The sequence below is a fragment of the Acomys russatus genome, chromosome 4 (genome assembly GCF_903995435.1).
Source record: "Acomys russatus chromosome 4, mAcoRus1.1, whole genome shotgun sequence".
NCBI lineage: Eukaryota > Metazoa > Chordata > Mammalia > Rodentia > Muridae > Acomys > Acomys russatus.
The window spans coordinates 26,123,334-26,150,589 of record NC_067140.1 but is presented as its reverse complement, the minus strand read 5'-3'; the positions used below and the strand labels follow the sequence as shown (position 1 = coordinate 26,150,589).

Below are 27,256 nucleotides of genomic sequence, written 5' to 3'. Positions count from 1 at the left end.
TGAGGAGAAAAAAAAACCCAGCCAATTAAAATGGACCTAGAGATGTGCCAGGAATAGTAGTACAGGAAGGAACCTGGCCACTGAGGAATCTCAGTGGTGGAGAAGTGGAGGGAGGCTGAGGAGAGGCAGTGAGGGTGCCCACAAAGTCTCCCCAGCTCCTGGGTGCTGCTGCTGCTGAGTGGTGTTTGAGTCTCTTCACGTAGTCCTGACCTGAAAGCTGGGAGCTAGATGCTTAACTGTTGGACTGTGTCTCCAGCTTCAGGAAGTTTTGATTTGTCTTTCTTTTCTTTTTTGGTTTTTCGAGACAGAGTTTCTCTGTGTAGCCTTGGCTGACTTAGATTTGCTTTGTAGACCAGGTTGGTCTCGAACTCACAGCGATCCGCCGCCTCTGCCTCCCAAGTGCTGGGATTAAAGGCGTGCTCCACCACTGCCTGGCTTGATTTGTTTTTCAATCATGGGAAATATGAAGGAAAAAAGCAATATCGAGACATGTCATACTCAGTAGGAAAAGGAAAAAACTGAAGGGACAAAATAAGAACATTCTGTTGGGAGAATTGCAAGTAAGGACACGGTGGCATGGCATACTTGACGCACTGGAAAAAAAATGCAAATCTTTACCCAATGAAATGCTTTTTTTAAAAAGTGGGTGAAATGCTTTCAGAAATGCCAAAATTAAAAGTCTTTTCAGGGGGCCACCACACAAAAATGGGAAGTCATCTCAGATATCAGGTAGTGTTGTGTTCCCCAGAGAGGCACAAAGGACTGGAGAGATGATTTGAAGGCCACTAAGTAGCAGACCATAAAGGGAAATACCAGAGACAAGATCTGAGTGGAGAAGCCACCAGAGCAGATGTGTCTGTAGAAAGATGCCTGGCCACTGGCTGCTACATGCACATTGAGATCTCAGCAAGGTGACTGCATACTGGAAGAAACCGTGATGGCTAGACGCTGGGAGGGCCGGAGCGTCTGTGTGGGTGTGCACTTCTAACCATTGTGGGACCGCATGAAGGTTTCCTGGTAAAGGGCTGTCCCAGCAGACACTGCAGGGGGCTTGGCTCGTTAGTACCCCCACACTGCAGGCAGCCCGGTGTCCTTTAGCAGGTGTGCAGAAACAAATGTTACGTGCGCTCAGAGCGGGAAGCATGACATGAGAAATCCTGTGCAGTTCTTAGTGGTGTCCTGTTCAGAGAGGAACAGGGAGCCTTGGTGACAGCAAGTAAAGCACTGGCTCTGGAACCCAGCCAGGGGTGACTGCGAGGGACACCAAGAGAGCATGTGAGGCAGGTAGGAACGTGCTCTGCAGCTGTGGAGGCACCCACCAGTACACAGCCCAACACACTCATCAAATAGTGTAAAAGACTGGTGAGTTATAGATGTATTGGCTCACATCTGTAATCCTAACACTCAGAAGACCGAGGCAGGAGGATTTCTGCTAGCTGGAGGCCAGCCTGGAACTTACAGTAACATGACAGCCAGGGCTATAGAGGGAGAGCCTGTCTTTAAAAAAAAAAAAAAAAAAAAAAATCCAGGGGTCTGTAGAGATCATGTCTTAGCGAGGGTTTCTATTCCTGTGAAGAGACACCATGACCACAGCAAGTCTTAGAAAGGAAAGCATTTAACTGGCTTACAGTTCAGAGGTTTAGTCTATTGTCATCATGGTGGGAATGTGGCAGCATGCAGGCAGACGTGGCGCAGGAGAGGGAGGTGAAAATTCCATATCTGGATCGGCAGGCAGCAAGAAGAAACAGTTAGCCACTTGCCCTGACTTGAGTTTCTGAAACCCAAAGCCTGCCCCCAGTGACACACTTCCTCCAACAAGGCCACACCTACTAATAATGCCACTCCCTATGGGCCTAAGGGGTCATTTTCATCCAAACCACCACAGATGGCTCAGTGTCAAGGGATTGTTTGCTGTTATTACTATATTATTATTATTATTATTATTATTTTTTTTTTTTTTTTTTTGGTTTTCCAAGACAGGGTTTCTTTTTGTAGTTCTGGCTGTCTTGAAACTCTGTAGACCAGGCTGGCCTCAAACTTACAGAGATCCTCCTGCCTCTGCTGAGATTAAAGGTGTGCACCACCACCACCCAGAGATGGCTCAGTGGTTAAGAGCACTTGATGCTTTTACAGAAGACTAAAGGGAGGGTCTTAGAGGGAGGTAGGGGCTTCAGTGAGTGACAGTGGCAGGTGCTTTTCTGGGCAAGAGGATGTGTACCAGGTTGATCTGTTGTGGCCTTGGAGCTCTTTGTGGGTGCAGATGCTGGGGATACCCTGAGGGACAGAGACTCTGACCATGCTGTGGGGTAGGGGTGAGGCTGTCCTTTTTTTTTTTTTTTTTTTTTTTTTGAGATAGGGTTTCTCTGTTAGCCTTAGCTGTCCTGGACTCACTTTGTAGACCACACTGGCCTTGAACTCACAGGGATCCTCCTGCCTCTGCCTCGAGTGCTAGGATTAAAGGCGTGTGCTACCACACTCAGCTGAGGCTGTCCTTTTTGTGTCTGGGCCATCCTGTGAGAAGCTAGAGGCTGGCCTCCTGCTGGCTAGGCAAGAGTGAGACTGGGGGAAGGGTTCACTTCCTATTACTTCCAGCCAAGCGAGCCAAGCAAACACCAACTTCATGCCACTGAGGCAGTTGGCCCTCCTGGCTGAGACCCTTTCAAGGTGGCACAGCCCTTGGACATTTTTGTTTTTATTTGTTAATTCGTTAGTATGATATATGCAAATCATGAAATAGAGAAAATTATCCAAAGTGTGAGAGCTCAGGACTCCCACATGGACATTAAACAGCAATAACAGGCAGCCGTCCCTGCCTCACCTCTCAGCTGCCTGGGCTCAGGGCTCAGGGCTGTGGGTGTGCAAATGTGGATATGTGTGTGTCGTGACACCCACGGGGTCAGAGGCCACTCTGTGATGTCCATTCTCTTCATCCATTCTCTTCTCCTATCATGTGGCTTCCAGGGATCAAATGCAGGGTGTCAGTCTGGAACAGCAAGATTTATTTTACCTGCTCAGCCATCTTGCTGACCTTTTTTTTTTTTTTTTTTTTTTAAATTTTAAATTGTAGGAGCTTGGCATGCTGGCGCACACCTTTAATCCCAGCACTTGGAAGGGAGAGGCAGGAGGATCTCTGAGTTCGAGGCCAGTCTGGTCTACAAAGCAAGTCCAGGACAGCCAAGGCTACACAGGGAAACCCTGTCTCAAAAACAAACAAACAAACAAACCCCCAACAACAAAAAATTTTTATTGTATTTATTTATTTTTTAATGTTGATGATTGTGTCTGGCTGAAGAATGGTCTCTAAAGATGTCAAGATCCGGTCCCCTAGCCTGTGGACTTGGTATTCTTCAGACACAAGAACTCTGTGAACGGAATCAGGTGAAAGGCTCAGCAGGGCATTCTGGATTGGTCCCCAACAAGTGTTCTCCTCAAGAGAAGGATGCTGAAGGAGGGGGGACTGGAAGGGTAACCATAGGACGGAGGCATGACCCCTGTGTCTACAGTATCTCACACCACTTACGGGGCTTCGTGGTGGTTACCAAGAGGCCAGTGTACAGTGGTCTTGGCAAGCCAGCGGCATCCACATCACCTCAGCCCCGCCCAGTCTGCGAATGCCGTTTCGAGTCAAGCCAGCCAGTGTGCTTTTCTGACACGATGGCATGGAAGATCTTCCTGAGCCTCCACTCTGCTTAAGGCGAGGAGAAGCTGGAAGGACTGGGTGTAGCTGGAGTGGTGTGTGTGTATGTGTGTGTGTGTGTGTGTGTGTGTGTGTGTGTGTGTGTGTGTGTGTGTGTGTGTCTATATGCTAGGGGTGGTAAGGACCAGTTTGCGGTAGGTGTTGTGTTCTTGCTGTCTAGCCCCCAGACACCTCCAAAATATACCGGGTTAAGGAGCCATTTCTTCAAGGCTGATTTTGTCATTTTCCTACCCCAGAAAAATGTGGGGACTGAGGGATAAGGGTCATGAGATTTAAGGGATGCATATTTTCTTTAAAATATATTTAAAATTTTTTTAGTTGGATGGTAGTAGCACACGCTTTTAATCCCAGCACTTGGGAGGCAGAGGCAGGTGGATCTCTGAGTTTCAGGCCAGCCTGGTCGACAGAGTGCACTCCAGAACAGCTAGGGCTACACAGAGAAATCCTGTCTTGAGAAACAAAACAAAATTATGTGCCTGGGTGTTTGTCTGCATGTCTGCGCACCACATGTGTACAGGGCCTGTGGACTGGAAATTTTGTTTAGCAGGGACTCTGGAAGGTCTTCCCACAGAGGACTCCATGTGACTCAGGTCCACATGGATGTGTTGGTGTGTCAGCATGGCTGGCTGTGCCCTGCAGGGGAGCCTGCTTAGATTAAGGCCTTGCTTGGTACCTCCCTGTGCTCCCCTCAGCCATGGGAGTGCATCAGACAGTGCCTGACAGCCTGTGATAGGCCCAAGGAGGGCAGTGGTGTGTGTGTGTGTGTGTGTGTGTGCGCGCGCGCGCGCACCTGCGTGCACGTCAGTGAGTGTGCAGGGTCCCTGACGGTGGCTGGACCAGGTCTCCATCACATGCTGCCTCTGAGTTTGTTGATAGCTGCCTCTAAGTCAATACCAGTTAGGAGGCTGTGCCCAGTGTAGGCCTGTGAGCTGGTGGCTCGGGTCTCCGACACCTGTAGTAGAGGAGGACAGAAACTTCTGTCTACAGAAATCCAAGAGTCTCTGGGCTTCCAGAAAAAGACCTAAGCTGGACTTTACAGGTCATTTCCCCAAACTCTGCCTGTAGGCCAAGTACTCTGCCTGGTGCTGGGAAAGGGGGTCCTCACCAGACCCTCTGGCCCAATTCATATCCTGGGACTGCACCCTGGGAGGCTGGTTGTAGTTGCGTGCTTCTCGCTGTCGTTCTCAGCTAGAGCAGTTGCCTAGTTGTAAATGTTATTAGCTGCTGGGGGGGGAGGGGGCCCTCAAAATGAGCACTGGGCTAATTGATCCTGCAATTACCAGCTGCACTGTAATTAACTGTGTGATTTTTTGTTGTTGTTATGCAAGTCATTGTGGAGGCAAACTTGTGCCCAAGCAAAGGCTGATGTCCTGTCAGAACGCTGACCTTTCCCCAGAGGTGTTGCCTGAAGGAGCCCAGAGTGAACCATTTCTTTTTTCAAGGAAGGCTACATCTTCAGGGAGAGACTGGCCTGGGGCTGGGTCTGAGGTATTATTACCCTGCAGCTGACCCCTGTGGGGCACACTTCTCAGACTCTGAGCTCTTTTCTCAAGTCAAGGCCCAGCCTCTGTGGGTTCGTGTGGCTATGGAGGTGTGGGCTGCTGCTGAGGTCTTCGAGTGGGGCCTCGGGCTAGTGGGGAGAGGACACATAACTGGGTCACTTGGAAAGATTGTTTGCCCCAAAGCCAGTGAAGGGGCCCCTGTGGGAATCCTAGGCATGCTGGCATGGCACAGGAGAGAGCAGCAGGTGTGCCTGAGGGACAGGACACCCTGAGTGACAGGTCCACTTGTGCTTCCAGGGACTGGGCTTTTGGTTACATCCTGACACAACTGTCTGCTGGTCTTGGTGTGGCCTGTGTTTAACGTGAGCCTCTCAGGAAAAGCTACACAGGGCTCTCTCATCAGCAATGCTCAGCCTGCTCCCGGGAGTGGGGATGGGAAGGAGTCTTGTTCTTGCTTTTGCAGCGTTCCTTGTCACCAGGAGGGTGAGGCATCTTGAGTGGGCCCAGTAAAGTCATGTTGGCTGAGGCCCAAGATACTGAGGAGGAACTCCAGCTAGGAAGGCTGGAGTATCGGGGGCCTGAACCTGTGGACAACAGGTGGTTCGTCTATGAGAATGTGTGATATATGTCCCAGCCAGGTTGTCACCCTTACCAAGCTGCTGGCAAAGGGTCTGGCTACACTGGTCAGGTGCAGGTTGCTGTGGTTGAAGCCTGGTCTTCCAAGCCAGGAAGAGTTGGAGTGGAGGCCTGTGCCCTGCCAGGCCTCCAGCCAAGATCAGGCCCAGGACTATGCGTCTTTTCCTGGTACTGTGGGGGAGAGTAAGGTTACACACACACACACACACACACACAGAAAGCCTAGGCCACAGCATGAGTTCACACCTAAGCACATTTCTCCTGGGAAACCCTGGTCTAGCCCACAGTCCCCACTTACTTTTGAGTGCAGCCACTGCTGGCTCATGGGCAGCTGAGGACCAAGACTGTGTAGACAAGAAGGCACCTCATCTCCAGGGACCTGAGAGACCTGGTTTGTTCCAGGGAGGGATACCTGCTGATGTTTGTCTCAAGGAGGCAGAAACACCAAATCAAGGACACACAGAGGCTCACCGCGCAGCTCTATGCTTGGCAGAGAGACAGGTAGAAAGAGAGAAGAGGAGAGGAGAAAGACCCTTCAGAGTGCTAAGAGGGGCTGCCAGCTTTGGTTTGGCATCCCCCATGATGCTCAGGGATCTGGGTCTCTGGCTGGTTCTGTGGAGGGAGGAAGTGAATCCCAAAGGTTAGCGCTACCAGGTAGACCCTGGCCATGAGTACACAAGACTCACTGCTGCTGTGGCATCCACACAGCGGTTTGGCTGTCAGCTGCTTGAGCATAGATGGTGTTCGGGCCTCTGGTGCTGGTGTCTTTGTGTCGTTAGAACAGAATGACTGAAACTAAAGTCTCACAGTTCTGTTGGTTGCCAGTGCCAAGAGCAGGCCTGGCAGGATGGTGTCTGACAAGGACCCTGTGTGCTTCCATGTTGGTGCCTGCTGTGTCCGTGACACTGTGTCCTCCCAGTAGAGGGTGGGTGACCAGTGTGTGAAGCATTTGGGAAAAGCCTTTGTAGTGTGTGGGAACGGACTCTGGATTTGTAGCTGTGGTGATCCCTGCAGGTGTCACGTCGAGCTGGAAGCTGTTGGGAGCCAAATCCTTGCCTGGAGGCCACATGCTTCTCTTCCTCCTCTCAGCTTCTGGCCTCCCGTGCCCAGTTCTGTGGAGCTAACAGAGGAGCCTGATATGGGCAGACTTGTCCCTGTCCTTGCTCCTCCGCCACGTGTGTGTTGGGATGGGTAGGAGAGTAGGGCATCTTCTAGAGTCCTTGGAGAGGACTGGAGTCCATGAAGATGGCGGGGGGGGGGCACCCCTATTCTTCGATCACCATGCTGCAAAGTTCTGGAAGCTGCAGAGAACGAGGCCTGGACTCAGCTCCCCAAGTTGCCCTCTGGAGACCATGGGAAGGTGGCTCGAGGTAGCCCATATGCTTGCGGGGAGCAGGGCGTGGCAGCCATCTAAATCCCAACAGTGTGTTACTGACATGACGAGTGACCACCACCTGCTGTTCCTAGTAAGCGGAAGCCTCAAAATCTGATGGACAGAGTTGTGCCTGACCTGTCTGGAAATCCTACGTGGGAGCATGAATCCTCTCTCGTTCACGCCTGGGGCAGGTAGGAGGAGGAAGAGGTGAGGGAAGAAAAGTGCAGATAGCTAGAACTGAGGACGAACTGAAGCCCAGCAGCAGACTGGGAGGAGTAAGGTGGAGGAGGGCGGACTCCTGGGGGCTAGGTGAGCTCACAGTGAAGGCGAGAGATGTCCAGGGCGTTCAGCTCAGCCGTGAGTGGTATTCTGGGTTGTGGTTTCCGATAATTCCAGTGGTATCTAGGATGGCTTGCACTGAAAAATGTAGTGGCTATAGGCCTGTTTGTATGCATGCATGTACACACCAACATATACAGGTGAGCATGCATGTGCATGCATGTGTGTGTATGTTTGCATATAGACGTGTGTGTGTGTGTGTGTGTGTGTGTGTGTGTGTGTCTTGGCACTCTAGGATAGATTTGACTATGCCCCAAGACAGAGGAAAGAATCCCTGTACCCAGGCTATGTATTTACCCCTCAGTCCATTGTGGGTCCCAGGACCCTGGTGTTCATCACAGATTGTCTTCAGCCAGCTCCCTCTGAAGACACATTAATTTTTTTTTTAATACAAAGTGGACCTGTGCAAAGCTCCAAGGTATTATTTGGGCAGCAGTGCATAGGCAAAGAGGCCACATGCAGACTGGAGTATCTCTCCATGTGCAGGCCCCAGCTTCCTTGTGTCAGCCAGCGCTAGGGTAAGAAGGTAGCCCAGTTCACGCTTACATGCCACACACTGACTATGAGAACTCTAAATTTAGGGCATGCGATATGGTGCAGCGGCAGAGCACTTGGCCAGCACACGAGAGGCCTAGATTTGAGCCTCAGCACGATTGTACAAAAAAACCCAGCTCTCCATCTCAGTCTGCCTCCATGTGGTGTCATGAGGCGTTTGTTGAGCACACTTAACTCTGCGTTCGATTTGTAACCTGGAAATGTAAAGTATGCATAGGACTTTGGGCCTCAGATGTGGGGAGTGGGCCTGGCGTTACCCCTTTTCTGGAGCCTAGAACAATGCCCAGGCTTTAGCACAGCAGGGGCCCAAGAAGCCTCACTCCTGGCACCATCCACCCTCTGCTCACCTGCTCACAGGCCTGAACTCCAACAGATCCTGGGATGCGTGGAAGAACACAAGCAAGCCAGAGGCCGACTACTTAAAAGGGGACTTTATTTACTCCTTTGGAGCAGCGCGCTAACGCCCAACTCCACTCCAGGGCATGACAGTTCTGCAAAGCTGCTGTTCCCTTTGGAACCAAGACTGCCTGGCACTAAAAACACATTGAAAACATCAACTCTCTTCCCTTTTTTTTTTTCCTTTTTTTTTCGGTACAAAATGATACAAACAACAATACAAAATATTTGTGCTGTTGACGATTACAAAAAAAGTCAGACATCTGCCTCAGCGCACGACGCTCGGGGCTGCGGTGCGAACACTTCATAACTCCTGTATCTTTCCCAAAACAAACCACGGTCATGCGGGCTGCTACACATTTGTCCATTTTCAAAAATAAACATGCAAAAAATAAAACAGAATGAAAAAAAGGAGAGGAAGGAAAAGCAAGATGCGTCCCCGGTGTATATGGAGGTGGTTTCCACCGGCCGGCTGGTGTGGTGGAGCCTGCTCAGTAAGCCGTGCGTGAGCTACTACCGCACCCGGTGTGCTCTGCGCAGGGTGAGTCTGCTTCGAGTTTTTGGTTTTGCCTTTCAGCTTGGGTGGAGATAGAGACCTCCCCTCCCTTGTTTACCTTAGAGAACACAGAGGTGTCATCTCAATGGACCATGTACTCACCCTGGGGAAACTGAGGCATCTCTGAGGGCCTGATAATTGGCCATTACTCTGACACTTTGGCGGAAGGAGGCCCAGCATTTTGGATGTGCTGAAAGGCATGAGAGGAAAGCTGCTGGCCGGGAGTCAGGTGTGCCTGAGGCTAACCATGGCCAGGTAGTCTTCCAAGCTGCTCAGCAGTGCAGGTTCCTCCCTAAAGGATCTAAACTGCACCCTCGTACTGCACAGAGCTGGCCACCAGCCTAGGCTGGCTGGGGCCTGACCATAGACACATCGTATCTACAAGCTACAGGAGAGAGACATTTGACAGTGACTGTTTGCTTGGCTAATGCTAACTTGTTGGCCTGGGAACCGAGTTCCAAGATGGGTCTGGGGGTGTGTAGAACCCTATTTTTCTTTAGCCTAGGGGCTGACTGGGGTGTAGGGTGAAGAGGCAAGCTGTCCAGCTTTCAAGGAACCCCATGGATGTTCCTGTAGGGGCCTGGCAGTGACAGAGGCCTTGGGGATGGGGAGAGGAGTAGGTGGAGGCAGGTGAGACATTCTTTGAGATACCTGGTGGAGTTGGCACCTCCCATCCCAGGGTTCCAAAAAAAGCCTTGGGATTTTAGGAGAGCTCTCGGCTACTGTCTCCCAGCCATACACACACTTCCCATGGAGCATTTGGGATTCTTGGATTTTCTAAAATCAAACCCGGAAGATTCTTCTTATTCCCCAAGCCCTGACCCACAGCAATCCCACCAGTGGCCATGCCAAGCTCAGTACCACCCTCATTGGTGGCCTACTCCGAGCAATTTGCATAGGACAGCTTATCACTTCCCTTCTCCGAGAGCTCCACTGGCCTGGCTGGCTGGAGACGGAGGCCCCTATGGATCCCACCTCCTGCGCAGCCATAGGAGGAGTAAGAATGGATACAGTGGTGCCTGTAGCCCAGCTCAGGTTCAGGAGCTCAGAGGTGGGGATAGGTTTGGTTTGGGAAAGAACCCTGACATCCAATGGGTCATACCCACAAGTTTGGCACCCATGAGCTCACTCAGGTACGTCTTTGAGGCCAAGCAGTCTGGAGGGGGGGGGGCGGTATGAACCTAGCCATCGGGTAAAGCCAGAGGCCAAGAGGAGCCATGAATTAGAGACCTCTGCCTGGAGAGCGTGCTATCTCCTGGGTACCCCCAGCCCTTTCGAAGCCCTTCCAGCCCCCAGCAGTAGGTATGGGCTGGGGGTCTAGAGGAAGTTGTTTTTCATCAGTGCTGGGACTTCTGTTGTCTCCCCAAGAAGACTCAGACACCAAGACCTCCCAAGCTACCATCACTCTCAACCCCTTTCTTGGGGAGCATGTTGCACTGCCTGAGTGCCCCTCAGTGCCTGCCCTTCTGCCCCATCTCAGGGCTCCTTCCTGAGACACGTACATGTCCTAGGCCTGTTTTGCCCTCTAGTGAAAAGGACAGCTTTGACATCTCCTGTAGGTCCTTATACAAAGCCTATTACTGTCCTCCAGATGGGGTCACCCTGCCCAGTCTGCCCTGTGTCAAGCTGCCCATGGAACATGCCACACCAGCTCCGGAGAACAGCAGAAACATGGGTCCAAGCCAGAGCATCTGTGGTCCCATGACACATGAAACCTCTCACCGGCTACTTGGTAGGTCCTGACATCCACAGCAGTTCATGGGGCCAGGCAGGAGCTTGGGCTAAACGGGCCCAAGGAGGCCAAGCAGCTGCCACAGTCAGGCCAGGCTCTGCTCTCTGCCATCTGCACAGCCTTGGCAGTGTGCTGAGGGCATTCAGGGGTTCCGGTGAGGGGAGCTTGTGATTGCTAGGCCTTCAACAGGATCCCTCAGGGTCTCATCCTGAAGAGTGGAGGGCTGTGCCAAGGTTCTGCAGGGCGCTGTGGCTTCTTGGACAACACAAAGCAAAAGGGGACCTCAGTGGTATCGGGGTGACAGCTGGCCCAGAGAGGCTTTCTGGTGGACTTGAGGGCATGGCAGTGGCCAAGTGAAGAGGTGAGGATGCCCGGGACGGTCTCTAGGCATCACCCCTGCCCCAGCTATTTACAGTATCTTGGGAGCAGGACACAGATTCAGGTGAAGCTGATTGCACACAGAAGTGGCTCTGCTGTTGGGGTTGGACTAGCCTGGTGCTCTTTGGCACTGGAAAGCCTGATCCTCACCTAACAGCCTTGAAGAGCCCAAAGGGCCCACGAGACCCTGGCCACGCACAACAGAAGCTGTTGAGGTCTGGACCCCATACTATTTTTGCAAATAAGTAACCCACTTTTTTTCTTAATAAAAGACTTAAAAAAAAAAAGACATATTCTCTCCCCTTGCTTTTGCCTTCAGAAGGTACCAGATGGGGCCAAGGGCTGTGGGGCAGGGTGGACAGAGGTGGGGGCCTCGGGCTGTCTCCTCTCTTTCAGTCACTCCTGAGTTAGGGAATCTGTCATGTGTACCAAAAGGCACTTTTGTTTTTTTTTTTTTTGTTTGTTTTTTTGTTTTGTTTTAACAGTGCTTTTGTTGTAAGAGATTCAAGTTAGGGCTGTGCCTCTGGCTCTCCCTTCGCGGTACGTGGCTACTGAGATGCCGCAGTGGTGGTGGGTGGCTTCTGTCCATACTGCGCAGCTCCACACAGGGCGACAGCAGCGAGGAGGGGCCTCCTGACACCAGGACAGCACTGGCGCCTTGGCTCAGTTCCGCTGCTTGGCCTCAAGTGCCCTTCTCATGTTGGTGGGAGAGGAGGTGAGGTCGGCTAGTCCTCCTCGCCACCCCCATACATGTCCGCCAGCTTCTTGAACCGGGGCCCCCAGTCATTCAAGTAGTCGTAATCTTGATCCCCAGAGCTGGAAGAGTTCAGGGAGCTGACGGAGCCTGCAGTAGAACCACTGCCCTCATAGTCAAAGACTAGTAGGGAGTCATAGGGAGGTGCAGTGGGGTCATTGTCAGCAGCTCGGAGTCCCTGGGAAATCACAGAGATGAGGGTTAGGGTGAAAGTGTGTAAGCTGTGTCGGCCCAGTGATCTGATAGAACATAGAAGGAGGACCCACACAAGCAGGCAAGGCGGGTGGGGGGAAGGGGGAGGAGGGAGGACAGGCGCTTGCATACAGTAGATGTTTAATAATTGCTGCATGAGTAGGGTGTTGCCAGGGGCCAAATAAGGAAGTATGCTTATAAGAACAGACACAGGGGCTAGAGGTCGCTCGGTGGTTAAGAGCAGCCTTTGCTCTTGCAGCACCCACATTGGTGCTCACAACTGTCTGTATTCTAGTTCTAGGGTATATGATCCCCATTTTCTGACCTCTGTGGACATTGTACACACACGGTACACAGACATATCATATATGCAGGCAAAGCACGTATACATATAAAGCAAGATATATAAATCTAAACAAACAAACAAACAAACAAATAACATGGAAGCCAAGGCTACACAGAGAAACCCTGTCTCGAAAAACCAAACCAACCAAACAACAAAAAACAACAGAGCGCAGGGGCTGGAAGCTCAAAGCCACTAACAGCTGCATCAAGAATGAGGCTGGGGGACTGGAGAGATGGCTCAGCAGTTAGGAGCACCGTCTGCTCTTCCAAAGGTCCTGAGTTCATTTCCCAGCAACCACATGGTGGCTTACAACCATCTGTAATGAGATCCAGTGCCTTCTTGTGGTGGGCAGGCACACATGTAGGCAGAATACTGTATAAATAATAAATAAAGTCTTTAAAAAAGTTTGAAGCCTTTGCTCACTTGTTTAAAAAAAAAAAAAAGAATGAGGGTGGGGCCTGGGCTGGGCATGAGTAGAGTTCTGCTCCACCAAGGGTTAGGGTTGCAACAGGGTTAGTCCAGGGTAAGGTGGGGTTACAGCTATTCTAGGGTTTGCATTAGGGTTAGGGCTCAGAGCTAGGCTTAGGGTTAGTGCTAAGGATAGAAAGGTCTGGGTTAGGATTCCAGTAGGCTATTCTGTGGCAGTATGAGGATTGCTGTGGGTCAGGCTGGTGCTAGGGTGAGAACGTAGGAGCAGGAGTAGGTTTAGTTCCAAGCCTGGGTTTCAGGCTAGGGTTATGGCTATGGTTGTTATGGTTAGGGCTACAGTGGGTTAGGTCTAGTGCTAAGGCTAGACAAAGGTTTTAGGTTAGGAATATATTTAGGGCTAGGGCTAGCTAGGGTAAGTTCCAGGCTAGTATTAGTGTTAGTATTAGTATTAGGGTTGGGGTTGGGGTCAAATATGGCACTAAGGTTAGAGCAGTGGTTCTAACACTGTGACCCTTTAATGAGATTCCTCATGTTGTGGTGACCCCCAACGATAAAATTATTCTTGTTGCTACTTCATAACTGTAATTTTGCTTCTGTTATGAATCATAATGTAAATCTCTGTGTCTCCCAGTGGTCTTAGGTGGCTCCGAATGGATCATGGTCCACAGGTTGAGAACCACTGTGCTCGAGTTTGGGCTGTGGGTGGGATTAGAGTTAGTTTGTAGCTTAGGTTCAGGCTGAATTATGTTTATATGTAACTCAGAGTGAGGGCTAGTGTAAGGTTATGGTCATGTCTGTGGTTAGAGTGAGGGCTAATTTAAGGTTATGGTCATGTCTAGGGTTAGAGTGAGGGCTAGCGTAAGGTTATGGTCATGTCTAGGGTTAGAGTGAGGGCTAGCGTAAGGTTATGGTCATGTCTAGGGTTAGAGTGAGGGCTAGCGTAAGGTTATGGTCATGTCTAGGGTTAGAGTGAGGGCTAGCGTAAGGTTATGGTCATGTCTAGGGTTAGAGTGAGGGCTAGCGTAAGGTTATGGTCATGTCTAGGGTTAGAGTGAGGGCTAGTGTAAGGTTATGGTCATGCCTAGGTCTAGGTGGATTGATGCTGCAGTCAGTAAATGATTATATTTAAATGTAGTTTTGCCTTTAGGCTGTAGTTATGGTTATGTCGTGGCTAGTAGTGGGATTGTGGCTATGGCTGTACCGTAACTAGGGTTAGGAATAGCTCTGGGTCAGGACAGGGTTAGGTTAGGTCTAAGGTTATGCTTGGGTTATGGCTAGCATTTTGATTTGTTCTAGGGGCATTATTAGGCCGTGAGATGTGGCAGATGTTAGGGCTTTCTGGTCAGGGTCAGAGTGAAGGGCAAGGCTGTGAGTTCTGCTTCTTCCTTGTTGATTTAGAAAGAAAAAAAAAGTATGGGCTTATTCAGCTCAGGCCCTGGTCACACTGGCTCAGACGAGTGCTCTATCATGCTCAGCAGCTCTTGGGATCAAACCGAGAGCCTGGTACTCTACCCTGAGCCTGGCCCTCAGCCTTTGTGATCGTGATTCTTTTTCTTTTCCCATTTCCCATCCTTTCCTTCTCCAGCCAGGAGCTCCATTCCTTTGTACTCATTCTTTCCAGTCCTTCATTATGTGCCGAGGGCTCTGTATGTCCCTCCGAGGCCACCTGGGCGCACCCTTGCCCTGGGAAGGGGATGGTCCCACACTCCTTACCTTTACTCTGTGTTCGTTATTTCTCCTGAGTGACTTAAAAATGGGGTAGGGGAGGGTGGGACATGCTTTGCAGGGCTTGAAAGTTTTGTTGCTCATGGTGTTGTCTGAGTGCCACTGGCTTTCTGGTAACTACAGAATTTGGTGCCATCTCTTGTGAGCATTCTGAGGAAACCCCTGGATGTCTGCTGGCTCACAACACAGGTCACCATGCAAGAGAATCTGCCACTGGCTGAGGTATAAGAGTTGCCGACCCCACTTCAAATACAGTGAGTCCTGAGGACCCGGTGGTGAAGCCCCAGCTTGCCCCTCCCACCTCCATGCTGGTGGGTAGACAGGGTCACAGATGGGACCCCAGGGAAGCGGTTTCCACAGCTCCTGTTTGCTTCATTGCAGAAGAAGGTGGACAGAGCTATGGACCAGAGACTCCTTTGGTTGAGCAATGACATTTTCTGACACAAAAGGAATTTGCTTTCCAGAGCAACGGTAACTGGTTCTCTAGAGTCCTCAGTCCCAGCCCTATTACTCCCTAGAAGGGCTGGCCTTCAGAGGCCACCTTCTCCCTCGCTTTCCGTCATCCCGCTTTCTGCCTTATAGCACCTCCAGCCTGTACGAAGATGGTGGAGTCTCTGGTTTATTGAGCTAGAGATCTCCCCCTTCAGATCCCTGCCTCTGTCTGTCAAATGAAAACAGTGCTCTGGCCCAGTCATTTGTTCCCTTTCTTTGTAACAGTCAGGGGTGTGGTGCGGCATGTAGCCCAGCCTTTCCTGGCTTCACTGTAAGAAACCAAGCTTTTCCCACAGTGTGGAGGCCTTGTTGTTGGGTCTTTAATGCATCCAAGTGCTGACATCAGAAAGGGCTCTGTAGATGCTTGAGGATAGGGCTCAGTGGTTCCAGGGCAGCGCTAAGATATGCAGGGCAGTGCGCTTGGGTACCAGGGAAGGCCATTCCCCGCTGCACTGGCTTAGTGTGCCCCAGAGCTGTTTTGGCCCCTTTGCCATTTCCTCTGAGAATATTTCTTCCTACCGTCACCCCATTGTAGGCACAGTGGCCTAAATGGCCCCTAACTCCCGCTGAGTGTCTGCTGAGAGCTAAGCTCTAGACCTGAGAGTCTTAGGCCTTCTAAGAGTAGCTGACTCTGGGAGCTAACGCTGTGCTCAAGGCCACACAGCAGGAGGGCCGTCCTGGCCTCAGGTCTTGATCTTAGCCACCTCTGTCCCCACAAGCTCTGTGTATGAGTGATAGGATTTAACATTAAAGGAGACACCTTGCTCAGGTCCTCCCGAGGTTCATACCTCATTGATGAAGTCTCCAATGTCTCCCGGGTGGGGCACCACAGGCCTGACTGGGTACTGGGGTTCAGCACCTACTGGCCGTTCATCCACCCTACGCACACCGGGGCCCTTGCTCAGCACATGCTCCATGGCTTCTGGCTGTTGTAACTGGCTGAGGTCATAGTCCTGGGGGATGAAGACCAAGTGAGTCAGTCAGGGGAGCTGGAGTGTGGGAGCAACACGCAGGGCAACGGGAGAATCCTGAGCACACCCCTGTTCAGTCTTGTCATCCACCCAGAGGCTGCCACTGTACCAGGCTCCAAGCACATCCACTGTCCCATCCCATCCCACCCCCGAGGCCTGACCCTTCCACACACCACCTCTTCTCCTTTTGCCACAGTCTTGCCTGACCTCAGGGTAGCCATGGAGTCTATGCCTGCTGGCTGCCTCGCAAGGGCCTGGACCTCCCCGCTGACCCCCAGAGGTGAGGCTCCTGCCTGTAGCTCAGCAGCCTTGTACAGCCAGCCACCTGACACTCATAGTGCTGACAGAAAAGGGCTGGGTCCTCCTTGCCCTTACTAGATAGCTGTGTGAAGTCTACCCGTCCTGGTCAGAGAGCCCACACGGGGAGTGTCCTGTAGGCGGGTGTTGGTGTTCCCAGGAGACTCTGGACTGTTTCGTCCAGGGCACAGGGCAGCCATGGGTTGGGGATGGTGGCTGGAGTCGGAGGAACATGTGGGGCGGACTGATCTGATGAGAGGACGCAAACCCAGGCCTGTGTGCGCACACAGGGGAGGCTGCAGCATGGGCCCAGGTCTGAAGGAGTATGCAATACCTTTCCGTAAGAAACAGGACAAGACACGTAAGGCCAAAATGCCTGAGTGAGCCCTGCTGGAGCCCAAGGGATGGGGTACAGAGGGATGGGGTACGGAGGCTGAGACCTGCAGCTCACCTGGTCCTCCTCACCGCCGCCTTCCTCGTCATACTTCAGGATGTTGTCACGCACATCATCCTCAGGGTCGATGAGCAGCTGCTTCGTGTGTCGCTCCTTTTCCCTCCGCTTCATCCACACAATGAACAACAGGACCATGACTGTGAAGAGGAGGGGGCCGCACTGTGAGCGGTGTGGGCACACATGATGTGCGCAGGTGTGAGTGTGTGTGTGTGCATGGCTTTTGTGTATACAAATGTGCATGCCCGGGGAATATTATGAACATATTCTGTACTCATCTACATAAGCAGTTAGGTATGTGCACATGATATGCACATGTGTACACACATGTACATACATATACACATGTGCATGTGACTACCAAGTTCAACTATAGAGTGGAGACCAGAAGAGGACACCTGTGTCCTGATCTTTACTCCCCGCTGTATTCCTTTGAGACTGGAGATTGGGTCTGTCCCTGAACCTGGGTCCTGGCTGTTCCCCTGCAAGCTCTAGTAATCCTGCTTCTACACCTTACAGTGCGGTTACAGGTGTGTGCACAGCTATGCCTGGTGGTCTTAAGAATTCAAACTCAGAAGCCAGGCATGGTGGTGCTTGCCTTTAATCCCAGCACTTGGGAGGCAGAGACTGGTGGAGCACTGTGAGTTCGAGGTCAGCCTGGTCTACAAAGTGAGTCCAGGACAGCCAAGGCTACACAGAGAAACCTTGTCTCAAAAAACCAAAAAAAAAAAAAAAAAAAAAAAAAAAAAAAAAAGAATTCAAACTCAGGTCCTTAAGTTTCTGCAGCAAGTGCTCATACACCGAAAAGCCACCCCCCAGTCACACGATTCTGTTTGTTTGTGACCGTTTATCTGCAGTTGGTTGCATATACAGATGTGGAACCTGGGCTTGCTAACAGCCCACTGGATTATTTCCTCCTTCAGGGGTTGGGCAGGGCTGACTGAGCACAAATGTCACTACCTAAGGAGCAGGAGGACAAGGGTGGAGGGTAAACTGAGAGACCATTATTCTTTTAGAAGTACTGGCAGGTGAGGCTTCGGGTCCAGAAGGCAAAAGGGAGGGTTGCAGGGCACCACGTTTCTAGGCAGGAGGCATGGTGGGGTGATGCCCCCATGGTGGACAGAGACTGAGGAGGAGAAACCCAGAAAGGGCCTCCCGCAGGTCGGCGAGGGGTGAGTGGAAGCCATCCCTGGCACCTCCAGAGGCAACACACTGAGTTAAGGGATAGCCTACCATGAAGGAAGGCTGACTGGGGAACAATCCCACGGGTCCTTCTACCCAAAGAACTCAGGCACAAAATAAGAAATTTTGTCACCTCCCTGTCACATGTGGTCATGCTCCCTTGTCCCTGTGTCCTGTGGCACTTTGCTTATCTCTGGACCTCTGGGAGCCTCCACTTTTGCACGTTCATCTTTGATAGGTCTCCATTCCCACCTGGGTTCTGAGGACAGGGCTCCTATGAAGGGGATACAGGGGAGCCTCCCCTGTCCCCACAACCCCATCGTCATGAACATGTGGTCTCTCCAGGTAAGCTTTCCCAGCCTCCGCCATCTCTCTACGGTTAGACATGGAGAAGGAGGAAGTTGCAGTCAAGCAGTGCAGGGCACAGGGAGGGGACAGAGAGTGTCACTAGGCACCCCATACAGAGCGAGGGAGGGGCGTGTAGGAAGGGTTGCAGGCAGTCTGTGGGGTGACCAGCTTGGTCATGTAGTTTGATGGGCAATGGGATAAGAAAGGCTGCGGCTAGTGTAGGCTCAGAGGTCAGAACCCTGCGAGAGATAGTATTTCTTTCAAACCCAGGACAAGGTGGTAGCCAGGGGACCTCTTGATGTGGCCCACGTTGTGGACAGGGAACTGGAAAGTGGGGTAGGTCTGAGCTGTGAGCATCTAAGCAGAAACCAGAAACCTTGAGCCACTTTCTGCCAGATCAAGTGACCAGAGAGGCACCTGTGCAGCTGGTGTCTCAGATCTGTCACCTGAGGAGACAGGTGGAGGGAGCTTGTGGAAGAAGGGATGTGGCCCCTGTGTGCCTGACTCTGTCAGGGCCACAGGGGTGTCTGTTCTGATCCATGGCTTTGTATACCCAGCAGGCTGGAGAGGGACCCAGGCTCCCTGTCTGGCTGGTAGGTCCACTCACTCCCAGGGGCACTGACTGCTTTTGTGTTCTGCATCCCTGTGCCTTTTGTCTTCAGAGGACAATGCAGGCCCCAGCCCTGCCTCAGAGTCACTTCCCCTAGGCCCCATAGTGGGGCTGTTTCTGATCCCACATAAAGAAGGTATCACACTGATTGTCTGGTCAAAGGCCTTGGATCTAGGTGTAGTGAGAGCGAAGCCTGCATCTGGAACAGGAGAGAGACGGAAGGTGGGGTCCCCATGTCTGTGACAGGAGAGAGACAGAAGGCGGGGTCCCCATGTCTGGACAGGAGAGAGACGGAAGGCGGGGTCCCCATGTCTGGGACAGGAGAGAGACGGAAGGCGGGGTCCCCATGTCTGGGACAGGAGAGAGACGGAAGGCGGGGTCCCCATGTCTGGGACAGGAGAGAGACAGAAGGCGGGGTCCCCATGTCTGGACAGGAGAGAGACAGAAGGCGGGGTCCCCATGTCTGGACAGGAGAGAGACGGAAGGCGAGGTGGCTCTGAACACGTGCTGGTACTCACTGAGCAGGATCACGATACAGATAAGAATAGCCACAATGGCGCCCGTGCCCAGGCCGGCCGCAGCCACTGCACCAACGGTGGTGCAGTCGCCATTCTCGTCACACGGGCACACCTTGACTTTGATGACGGATGTGTTGGATAGGGGAGGGTTGCCAGAGTCCGTGACGATGATGGGGACGTCATACACTCCTGCTTCTAGGTACAGGATACGCAAACTGAGCTGGGCGTAGTCCCCTGGAGTGAGGAACAGCAACAGTCAGCCAGTTTGCTGCTGTCCTTCCCAAGGAAGAATTCCACAGCCAGACACTCAATCACACACACACACACACACACACACACACACACACACACACACACACTCATGTGTGCATGTACATACGCCTAGCACACAATCTACGCACATGCACACACATCACAAACACGCCATACATGTGTGTGCAGACACATCATACACCATATGTACACCTAGGCGTGTACACACACACACACACACACACACACACACACACACACATCATGCTGTTAAATTCAGGATACTGAGTTGGGGAGATGGTTCCTTTGGTGAAGTTCTTGCCACAAAAACAAGTTTTACTCCCAAGGACCCATCTAAAAAGCCTGGCACAGAGTGCATAGTTCCAGAGCTGGGCAGGCAAGAGGCAGGCAGAGGCAGGCAGATCTGTGGGTCTTGCTGGCTCTGTCTGAAAAAAACAAGGTGGACAGTGCCCAAGGAACAACAGTGGAGCTTGACGATGACCTCCTGTGCACATGCACACACATGTATCTACACATGCCCGTACCTGCACACATATACTGACACACAAAGCTAAAACATTGACAAATCAAGAAAAAAAGCGAGTCAATGTACAGAATGAAGAAATGATTTCCTGAATGTATAGAGTTTCATAAAATCAATTAGGAAAAAAAAAACTTTCCAAAGAAAAAAGGCAAAGGCATTGAGCAGGAGGCCGAACCTCAGCCGCATGTAAGTTCTCCCCCAAGAGCCCAGAGACTGAGGACGGCAGTGGCGTTGCTTCTAGAAGCAACAGCCTGTCGTGTTGGCAAGGGCCTGAAGAACTAGTAGCTTTGCTGGTGGAAGCATAAACTGCATCTCTAGGAAGAAATGCCTTCAGGGATGCAGTCTTCAGGGGCCAGTCAACCCACAGTGGCTGCCTGCTTGGGCCGAGCGAGGCTCTTTCTAGCACATGAGGCACTAAGGAACAAGTGAATGGCCTTGAGGCAGGGGACAGGGGTAAACAGGGCTAGATCTCCAGCCTTGTGTGTGAACCATCTGGGAGGCGGGGACTCCCATCTCCGTGGGGATGGACCCTGGCTCTGCCTGTGGCCAGGGCACTGCTGGGTGGGGGCTCACCATTTAGGCGGGTGATGGTCCAATTCTTCTTTACTGTAGTGGGGATAAAGGGCAACTCAAAGACATAGGGGCCAATGTTGGGGTCCATATCGGCATCAGCCGCGGTGATGTTGATGGCGTTGAAGCCGGGCCTCTCACAGATCTGGGCCTCCTTGGGCAGCAGCTGTGGTGCATTGTCGTTGATGTCGATGAGGTAGATCTGCAGGGTCCCAGTGCCACTGGCTGGGGGGATCCCTGCAGGACAGATTGGAGTGAGCACACAGGGCCCTACATAGGACAGACAGATAAGTGAAGTCCCCAGGAAGACACACAGCCACATGCTGATTAGAGTTCACCTGTTGTCTTGTAATCTGCTGTAGGAGAGAACCCGGGTGGTCCTCCCTCAACAAGGGCTGGGTGCTCATCACAGGTTTCTCTCTCCCGGTGCCTTTACTCCCTCACAGCTCCTCTCACTACTAAAATGGCCTGGTCAGCTTGTTTCTCCCCTGTCTCTGTGGGTCAGAGACTGCTGCGTTGCTGCCCCTCAGTGCTCTCTTCTTTTCTCTGTTCTCTTTAAGAGAAGAGCCAGGCCAGGCGTGGTGGTGCATGCCTTTAATCCCAGCACTTGGGAGGCAGAGGCAGAGGCAGGTGGATCTCTGTGAGTTCGAGGCCAGCCTGGTCTGCAAAGCGAGTCTAGGACAGCCAAGGCTACACAGAGAAACCCTGTCTCAAAAAACCAAACCACCAAACCAACTCCCCACCCCCTAAAAAAGGGAAGACCCAGAACTCTAAGTGTTAGCTCAGATCATCACTGTCCCCTGGGAGGTTACATCTCTGGCTACAGTCATCCCGTGACTAAGTTCTGGTTGTCACAAACTGAGCAGAGAGCTTGTGTGGTGCCTCCTGGAAGTCCCCAGGAGAGCATGGGTGAGCACCACACCCTTTCTGCTTGCCGGAATGCAGTCACGATCCTGGGGCATACATTCTGGACTGTGCCGGGGGACAGCATGAATCCGGTGAGAGTGGAGAGCACCTGGTTATCAACTCTCACCCTGGCTGCCAGGCTTTAGGCTTCGCTTTCTAAGTCCCGGAGGCTGGCTTTGAACATACTCTGGAGCCCAGGCTGCCCCAGTCTCTTGAGTAACTGGGATTAAGGTATGGACCACTGGTCCTGGCATCTTCTCTCCTCTCCGCTCCCACCTCCCCCCACTCTCCCTTGTCCCTTCTGCTGTACTGGGAGTGAACTCAAGAGCCTCACAGTCGTTGGCAAGCACTGTGTCACTGAGCTAACCCCCAGCTCCCGGCCTCCTTAATGCCAGAGAAAAATGCCTCTCAATCTTGCTGAAGTTCCTGCTAGCCCACAGCTGCAGTGACCGCTACTGGGAAACAGGCCTTGCCAGACAGGGTTGCTCTGTTCTAATTTCTGGTAGGCGCCAGGCCCTCAGTGAGTTCTGCTAGGTGAGGCTCCCGGTAGGAAGGTGCCTGGCCTTCAGTGGGCCCTCAGTGAACGGCAGGATGGCTGTGGTCAGTGCTATGGAGAACACTGACCCCTGGCTCACTCATAGGCCTGTCATTGCCCATTAGTGATGTGACTCTCAGTGGTGTTAGGCTTTTCCCATTTGGCCCAGGAGACAGCTGAGGCTCAGAGAGGCCAGGGCTCATCCCAGGACCGATGGTGCTAGACTGCTCTCTGCTCAGAGTCTCTTTTACCTCTACCACACAGAACACTCGAGAGTGCTCAGCCAGACTTCAGGGTGCTGTGGTTCTTGAAATGGGCCTCTTGGCCATAGGTTCCCCCTGTACTTGGTCCAAAGCTCTAAGAAGCCTTATGGGAAACGGCAGTGTCTTCCTCAGCCCGTCACCCTTCCTGCCCCATTCCTTGTGCCCTTTCTCTGTGCTGCCTGCAGAGTGCCTGCCTAACGCCTCCTTTGTGCTGTCTGCCTGGTGCCCGCCTAACGCCCTCCCTTGCTTCCAGGGCCGTCATGTCTGCTCTGACTCTGAGCCATAGAGCTAGGGCCTTTCCAGGCTAGGGTGCCAGCTAACAGTATTGGAGAATGGTAGGTCTGTTCTTGCCACCCACTTTATAGGTGGGGAGCCTGAGAAGATAGTGAACATAGGCTGGGAGAGCATCTCCCGCTTAACTCTCTGGTTCTTGGCTACCCTGGAGCCATGGGTGAATGAGTGAATGAGGGACAGTGGGACACTGTGGGGACATGGTCAGGTAAATGAGTATGCAGCATTAGGTGGAGAAACAGAAGTGTCTGAAGTTTGGATGATGAGAGAGGCAGGATGGAGCAGTGTTAGGTGTTCACGGCTGCCTGTACCGATTTCCCTCTTGCTGTCCCCACTCTCCCCACCTCCCATCCAGCTCTCTAGACCTCACTGTAACTCTCTGGGTACCACTGGCCTCTCTCACCACATCCTCCCTCCCTTGCCCATAACCCCAGGGCAGGGCCTCAAAGGAGTGGTACAAACCGTTGTCAGCAGCCAGGAAGGTGGCCTCGTATACATTGTTCTTTGTGTAGAGGGATTCTCGGTCCAGGACTGCGGCTGTAGTGATCTGCCCATTGGATGTGTTGATGTGCAGCCAGTTCGCAGGATCAGACAGCTTTGAGTACCTGTGGACAGGAAACCAGAGGTAAGATGAAGGCCCCAGTGATCCTGGATCATAGCACAGTGACATTTCTGTCCTCTCAGAGTACTTGGAGGGTTCATGTACCTCTGAGGCTGTCCTACAGAGGGACAGGCCACAGGCAGTGGTCTTAGCTTCTGGATGACTCCAAGAAGCTATGCTCTCATCATCTATATCTTGTGGGTGTATGAGGTACTCTAAGTGGCTTGCTCAAGTCACTTGCCATTGTCAGTGAGGCCATGGTCTGCCTAAACATCTTCCCTGTCAACCTGGATGTGGTTATGGTGCTCATTGATGCCCAAGCCTGTCCTGTTGCGTGACTCTCTGGAGATGGGTTGTTCCTAGACTGAGCCAATTCCTCAGGTCTGGACATGGTACCCCTTGTCCTCCCTCCCTCCCTCCCTCCCCCTCTCTCTACTGGGCTTCCTGGTTTTCCAGGTTTCTTTGGGCATTCTGGGACTCTTGTGTGTGGCACATAGGACTGGATCCCACTCTGAGGGTCACACAGGGCCAGACTATGCTGAAAAACTCACCTCACGGCTTGCTGCATGAACCGGTCAGGGTCCACTGCGGAAAAAGTGATGAGTGCGGTTCCGGCAGGCACACCCTCTTCCAGGCGGACCAGTTTGTGGTTGGAGGGGAAGTAGGGGGCCTCGTTGACGTCAGTGACAGAGATGGTCACCCCCGCTGTGGACTGGAAGGACATCTGCACCCCAGTGGCCAGGGGCGCCTGGTTGGACACCATTACGGTCAGCATGAAGGCACGGTTCAGCTCGTAGTCCACTGCCTGGAAGAAGAGACAGGGGTGTTGGAACTTCCTACTGTGTGGGTGTGGGCTGGCCTTCCAACTGCCCAGTCTCCAGCTTTGCATGGTGGTCTGCTTTCCACTGTCCCTCCACCTCAGACTCTTGTCTCTGTTCTTCTGGGTTCTGGCCAATGAGAGGGGTTGGGGTAAAATGGCCAGTAGCCCCATGCCTTGGTGAGGCAGAGGCCAGGTTTCTGGGCCATCGATCTTTCTGCCTAAGCTTCCCCAGCGATGGTATTACACGTGCGTACCTCTGTGCCTGGCTTCCAGAGTTCTCAACAAAGATCCCTTAGCTACTGAGCGGGTGGACACGAACAAGTGTGCTGAGGTTCTTGAGGGCCATCATAGCCACAGGAAGCTCAGCAAACACAACTGAGGGTAATGGTGGCCACAGGTTGATTTTGGTTTTAGGGTGGGTAAGGTGGGTCAGTGAGTAAAGACATCTGCTGCCTGGATATGAGTTTGACCTCCAGGATCCACATGGTTGGAGGGGAGAAATGACTCTTGCAAGTTGTCCTCCAACCGCCTCATGCGTGAGTAGTAGTGTTGCGCCCACCCATGCTAAGTAAAGTCAAAGTTAAAGAGTTAAGGGTCTTCTGGACACAGTGGTGCACGCCTGCTATCCGAGCACTCGGGAGGCCGAGATGGGAAGGCTGCGAGCTGGAGGCCAGCCTGGAACACACAGGGAGGAGGTCTCAAAACCCCAAACCAAACCAAGCCAGACTTAAGCTCAGACTTGTTTAACTTTTTTTTTGTTGTTGTTTGTTTGTTTTTTTACTCGTTACTGACATTGTGTCCCACGTTTGAGACTTAAAGTAATTAGATGCAGCTCTGGGGTCAGAAGTAAAATTCCTGTCCCTGGCTCAGGTCCAATAGTGGGGCCTCCTCAGAGCCAACTGCTTCTGACAGTCTGCTTGCCTTCACACCTCCCTCTTAACACAAGCCAGAGTCCTTTTAGGGAGAGGGTTGCTGCCATCACGGTGGCCTGTGGTGCCTCCTCCTGATTGGTGAATGATGTAGGAGGGCCCAGCTCACTGTGGGTGGGGCCACCCCGGGGCACGAGCTATAACAAAGCAGCTATGGGGGCAAGCCAGTGAGCAGCACTCCTCCATGGCCTCTGCATCAGCTCCTGCCTCCAGGTTCCTGCCTTGAGTGCCTGCCCTGGGTTCCCTCAAGGATAGACTGTGACCTGAGTGCTGTGGGAGGAGACAAACCCTTTCCTCCCCAAGTTACTTTTGGTCATGGTGTTTGACCCCTTAACTAAGACACTCTCTGACCTTCCTGCGTCCTCTTGTAAAGACCTCTGAGGTTGCACTAGGCTGACCCAGATGGTCCAGGCTCACCTCAAACCTTAAGACTCTTAACACTGTCACGTTGGCAAAGATTCTGCTGCCACCTGGGTAAGGGGTCCTGGGGGAGATGGCACTGAAGGTGTGTCTGGGCCCTTGCTGTTGAGAAAAGCCTCTACACCTGGTTGAAACTTAGGCAAGAGCTAGCCAATGGGACTATAAACTGGGAGGCTCAGGCCAGTCACCACCTGAGCCCATAGGCCAGGCCTTGATGACCATAAGCAAGACAGCCATATACCACAGCTCTCTAGCCACCAGCCTCTCCCTGAGGGATCCTCTTGGCTAATTCTTTCCTCAAAGGGAGCTTGAGAGAACAGGGATGCCATCAGATCCCAATATGGGGACATTCACAGCCAACTGACTCAGCGTCTTTCTCCAACAGGGCAAAGATAGGTAGAGTGTGAGGCCTGACAGTCACTGGGGAATTCACATGGCTCCCTGCCTCTTGGAGGCCTGCCTGGCTCGTCATGAGCTCTGTGTAGGGAAGAGCTTTGCTTGCAGAGTCAGCTTCACATGTCTGTGTCCCACTGCAGGTGCCAACCCTTGTGCTGGGCCTGACGCCTGAATCTGTGGATCCAAACCTACCCTATCTCTGGAATGTGTAAGCACAAGCCCTTGTGGCTCTGAACCGGGGTGTCCCAGTGCTGCCACCATGTGGTGTATCTATGCATGGAAAGGAATTCAAAACTGATCATCACTGGGCGTGGGAAAGAAACAGAGGCACTGGATCTAGATGGGCCTGGAGGGGGCGCCAGAGAGGCTTCTGGTTCCCGGATGGCGTCCATGGTGAGCCCTCCCTTTCCCCAAACCAGGTCTTCCTGTTTGTCTGAGGGGAGCCCTGGACACAGTTTCCTAAGCTCTGATTATGATCTCACCTCTCCATGGCACATGGTGCTGTCCACCTGTCACTGTCCCCCAGTCATGGAGTATGGCTAGGCCAGTGCCTCTGCTTCCTTAGGCCCGGGTATTGCTGGTGAGGTTAGCCAAACAAGTGGAGAACGAGCTGGTCCCTCCCTTTTCCTACCTCTGCCCTGTTTATTCTGTGTTGCTGGACACTGTGTAGGCGCATTTGTAGGTGGGGTCTGTGCCCGCAGGGTCACCTGGCTGGGTGGGCGGGCTGCAAGTCTGGCAGAGTAACCTGCACCCTTCCCCTGAAAGGTCTCATGGAGGCTTTTAGGCCAGAAATAGTGACCTAGTCTTGCCTCCTCTGTATGGAAACTCCAGGTGCCACCAAGCTCCCAGAGCTGGTACCACACCACGACAAGGGCTTAGTCTTGCAGAACCTGTGCCTGGGAATGCCTGCAGCCCCTCCTGGCTGCCCCAGGTAGAGGCCAGACTGATTTGTTTTAACAGGCTGCATCCATGTTTATTGGCTCATGTCCCTGTGGGACATGGGATCACACTGTATGCGATGCACTAAAAATTGTGTCATCAGTCCTTCCAGAAATACGATTGCCAATAAAATCCACAGGTAGAAAAGATAAAACACACCTGGAATGTGGAAACCAGCAAAAAAAGTTGCTCTGACAGTTCCAATTAGGGTGCTGGACGTGCTCACTAAGGCGTCTTCCCCTCTCAACACCCTTGGCTCAAAAGAGAGGCCCAAGTGCACCCTGGAGAGCTGGGCCCTAGCATCAGACC

At 52.4% G+C, this 27,256-nt stretch overlaps 1 protein-coding gene across 1 annotated transcript in view; it reads right to left on the bottom strand.

The window, feature by feature from the left end:
- Positions 1-11,426: 11,426 nt before the first annotated feature.
- Positions 11,427-27,256, bottom strand: part of Cdh4 (cadherin 4) — a 461,202-nt gene continuing 445,372 nt past the window's right edge. The window contains exons 10-16 of the mRNA XM_051143937.1: positions 23,995-24,248; positions 23,305-23,447; positions 20,851-21,084; positions 19,482-19,715; positions 16,824-16,963; positions 15,893-16,057; positions 11,427-12,098 (exon numbers count right to left, since the gene is read on the bottom strand). Of these exons, the coding sequence (XP_050999894.1) occupies positions 11,892-12,098; positions 15,893-16,057; positions 16,824-16,963; positions 19,482-19,715; positions 20,851-21,084; positions 23,305-23,447; positions 23,995-24,248 (1,377 nt within the window). The 3' untranslated portion in view covers positions 11,427-11,891. The remainder of the gene's footprint in view (positions 12,099-15,892; positions 16,058-16,823; positions 16,964-19,481; positions 19,716-20,850; positions 21,085-23,304; positions 23,448-23,994; positions 24,249-27,256) is intronic.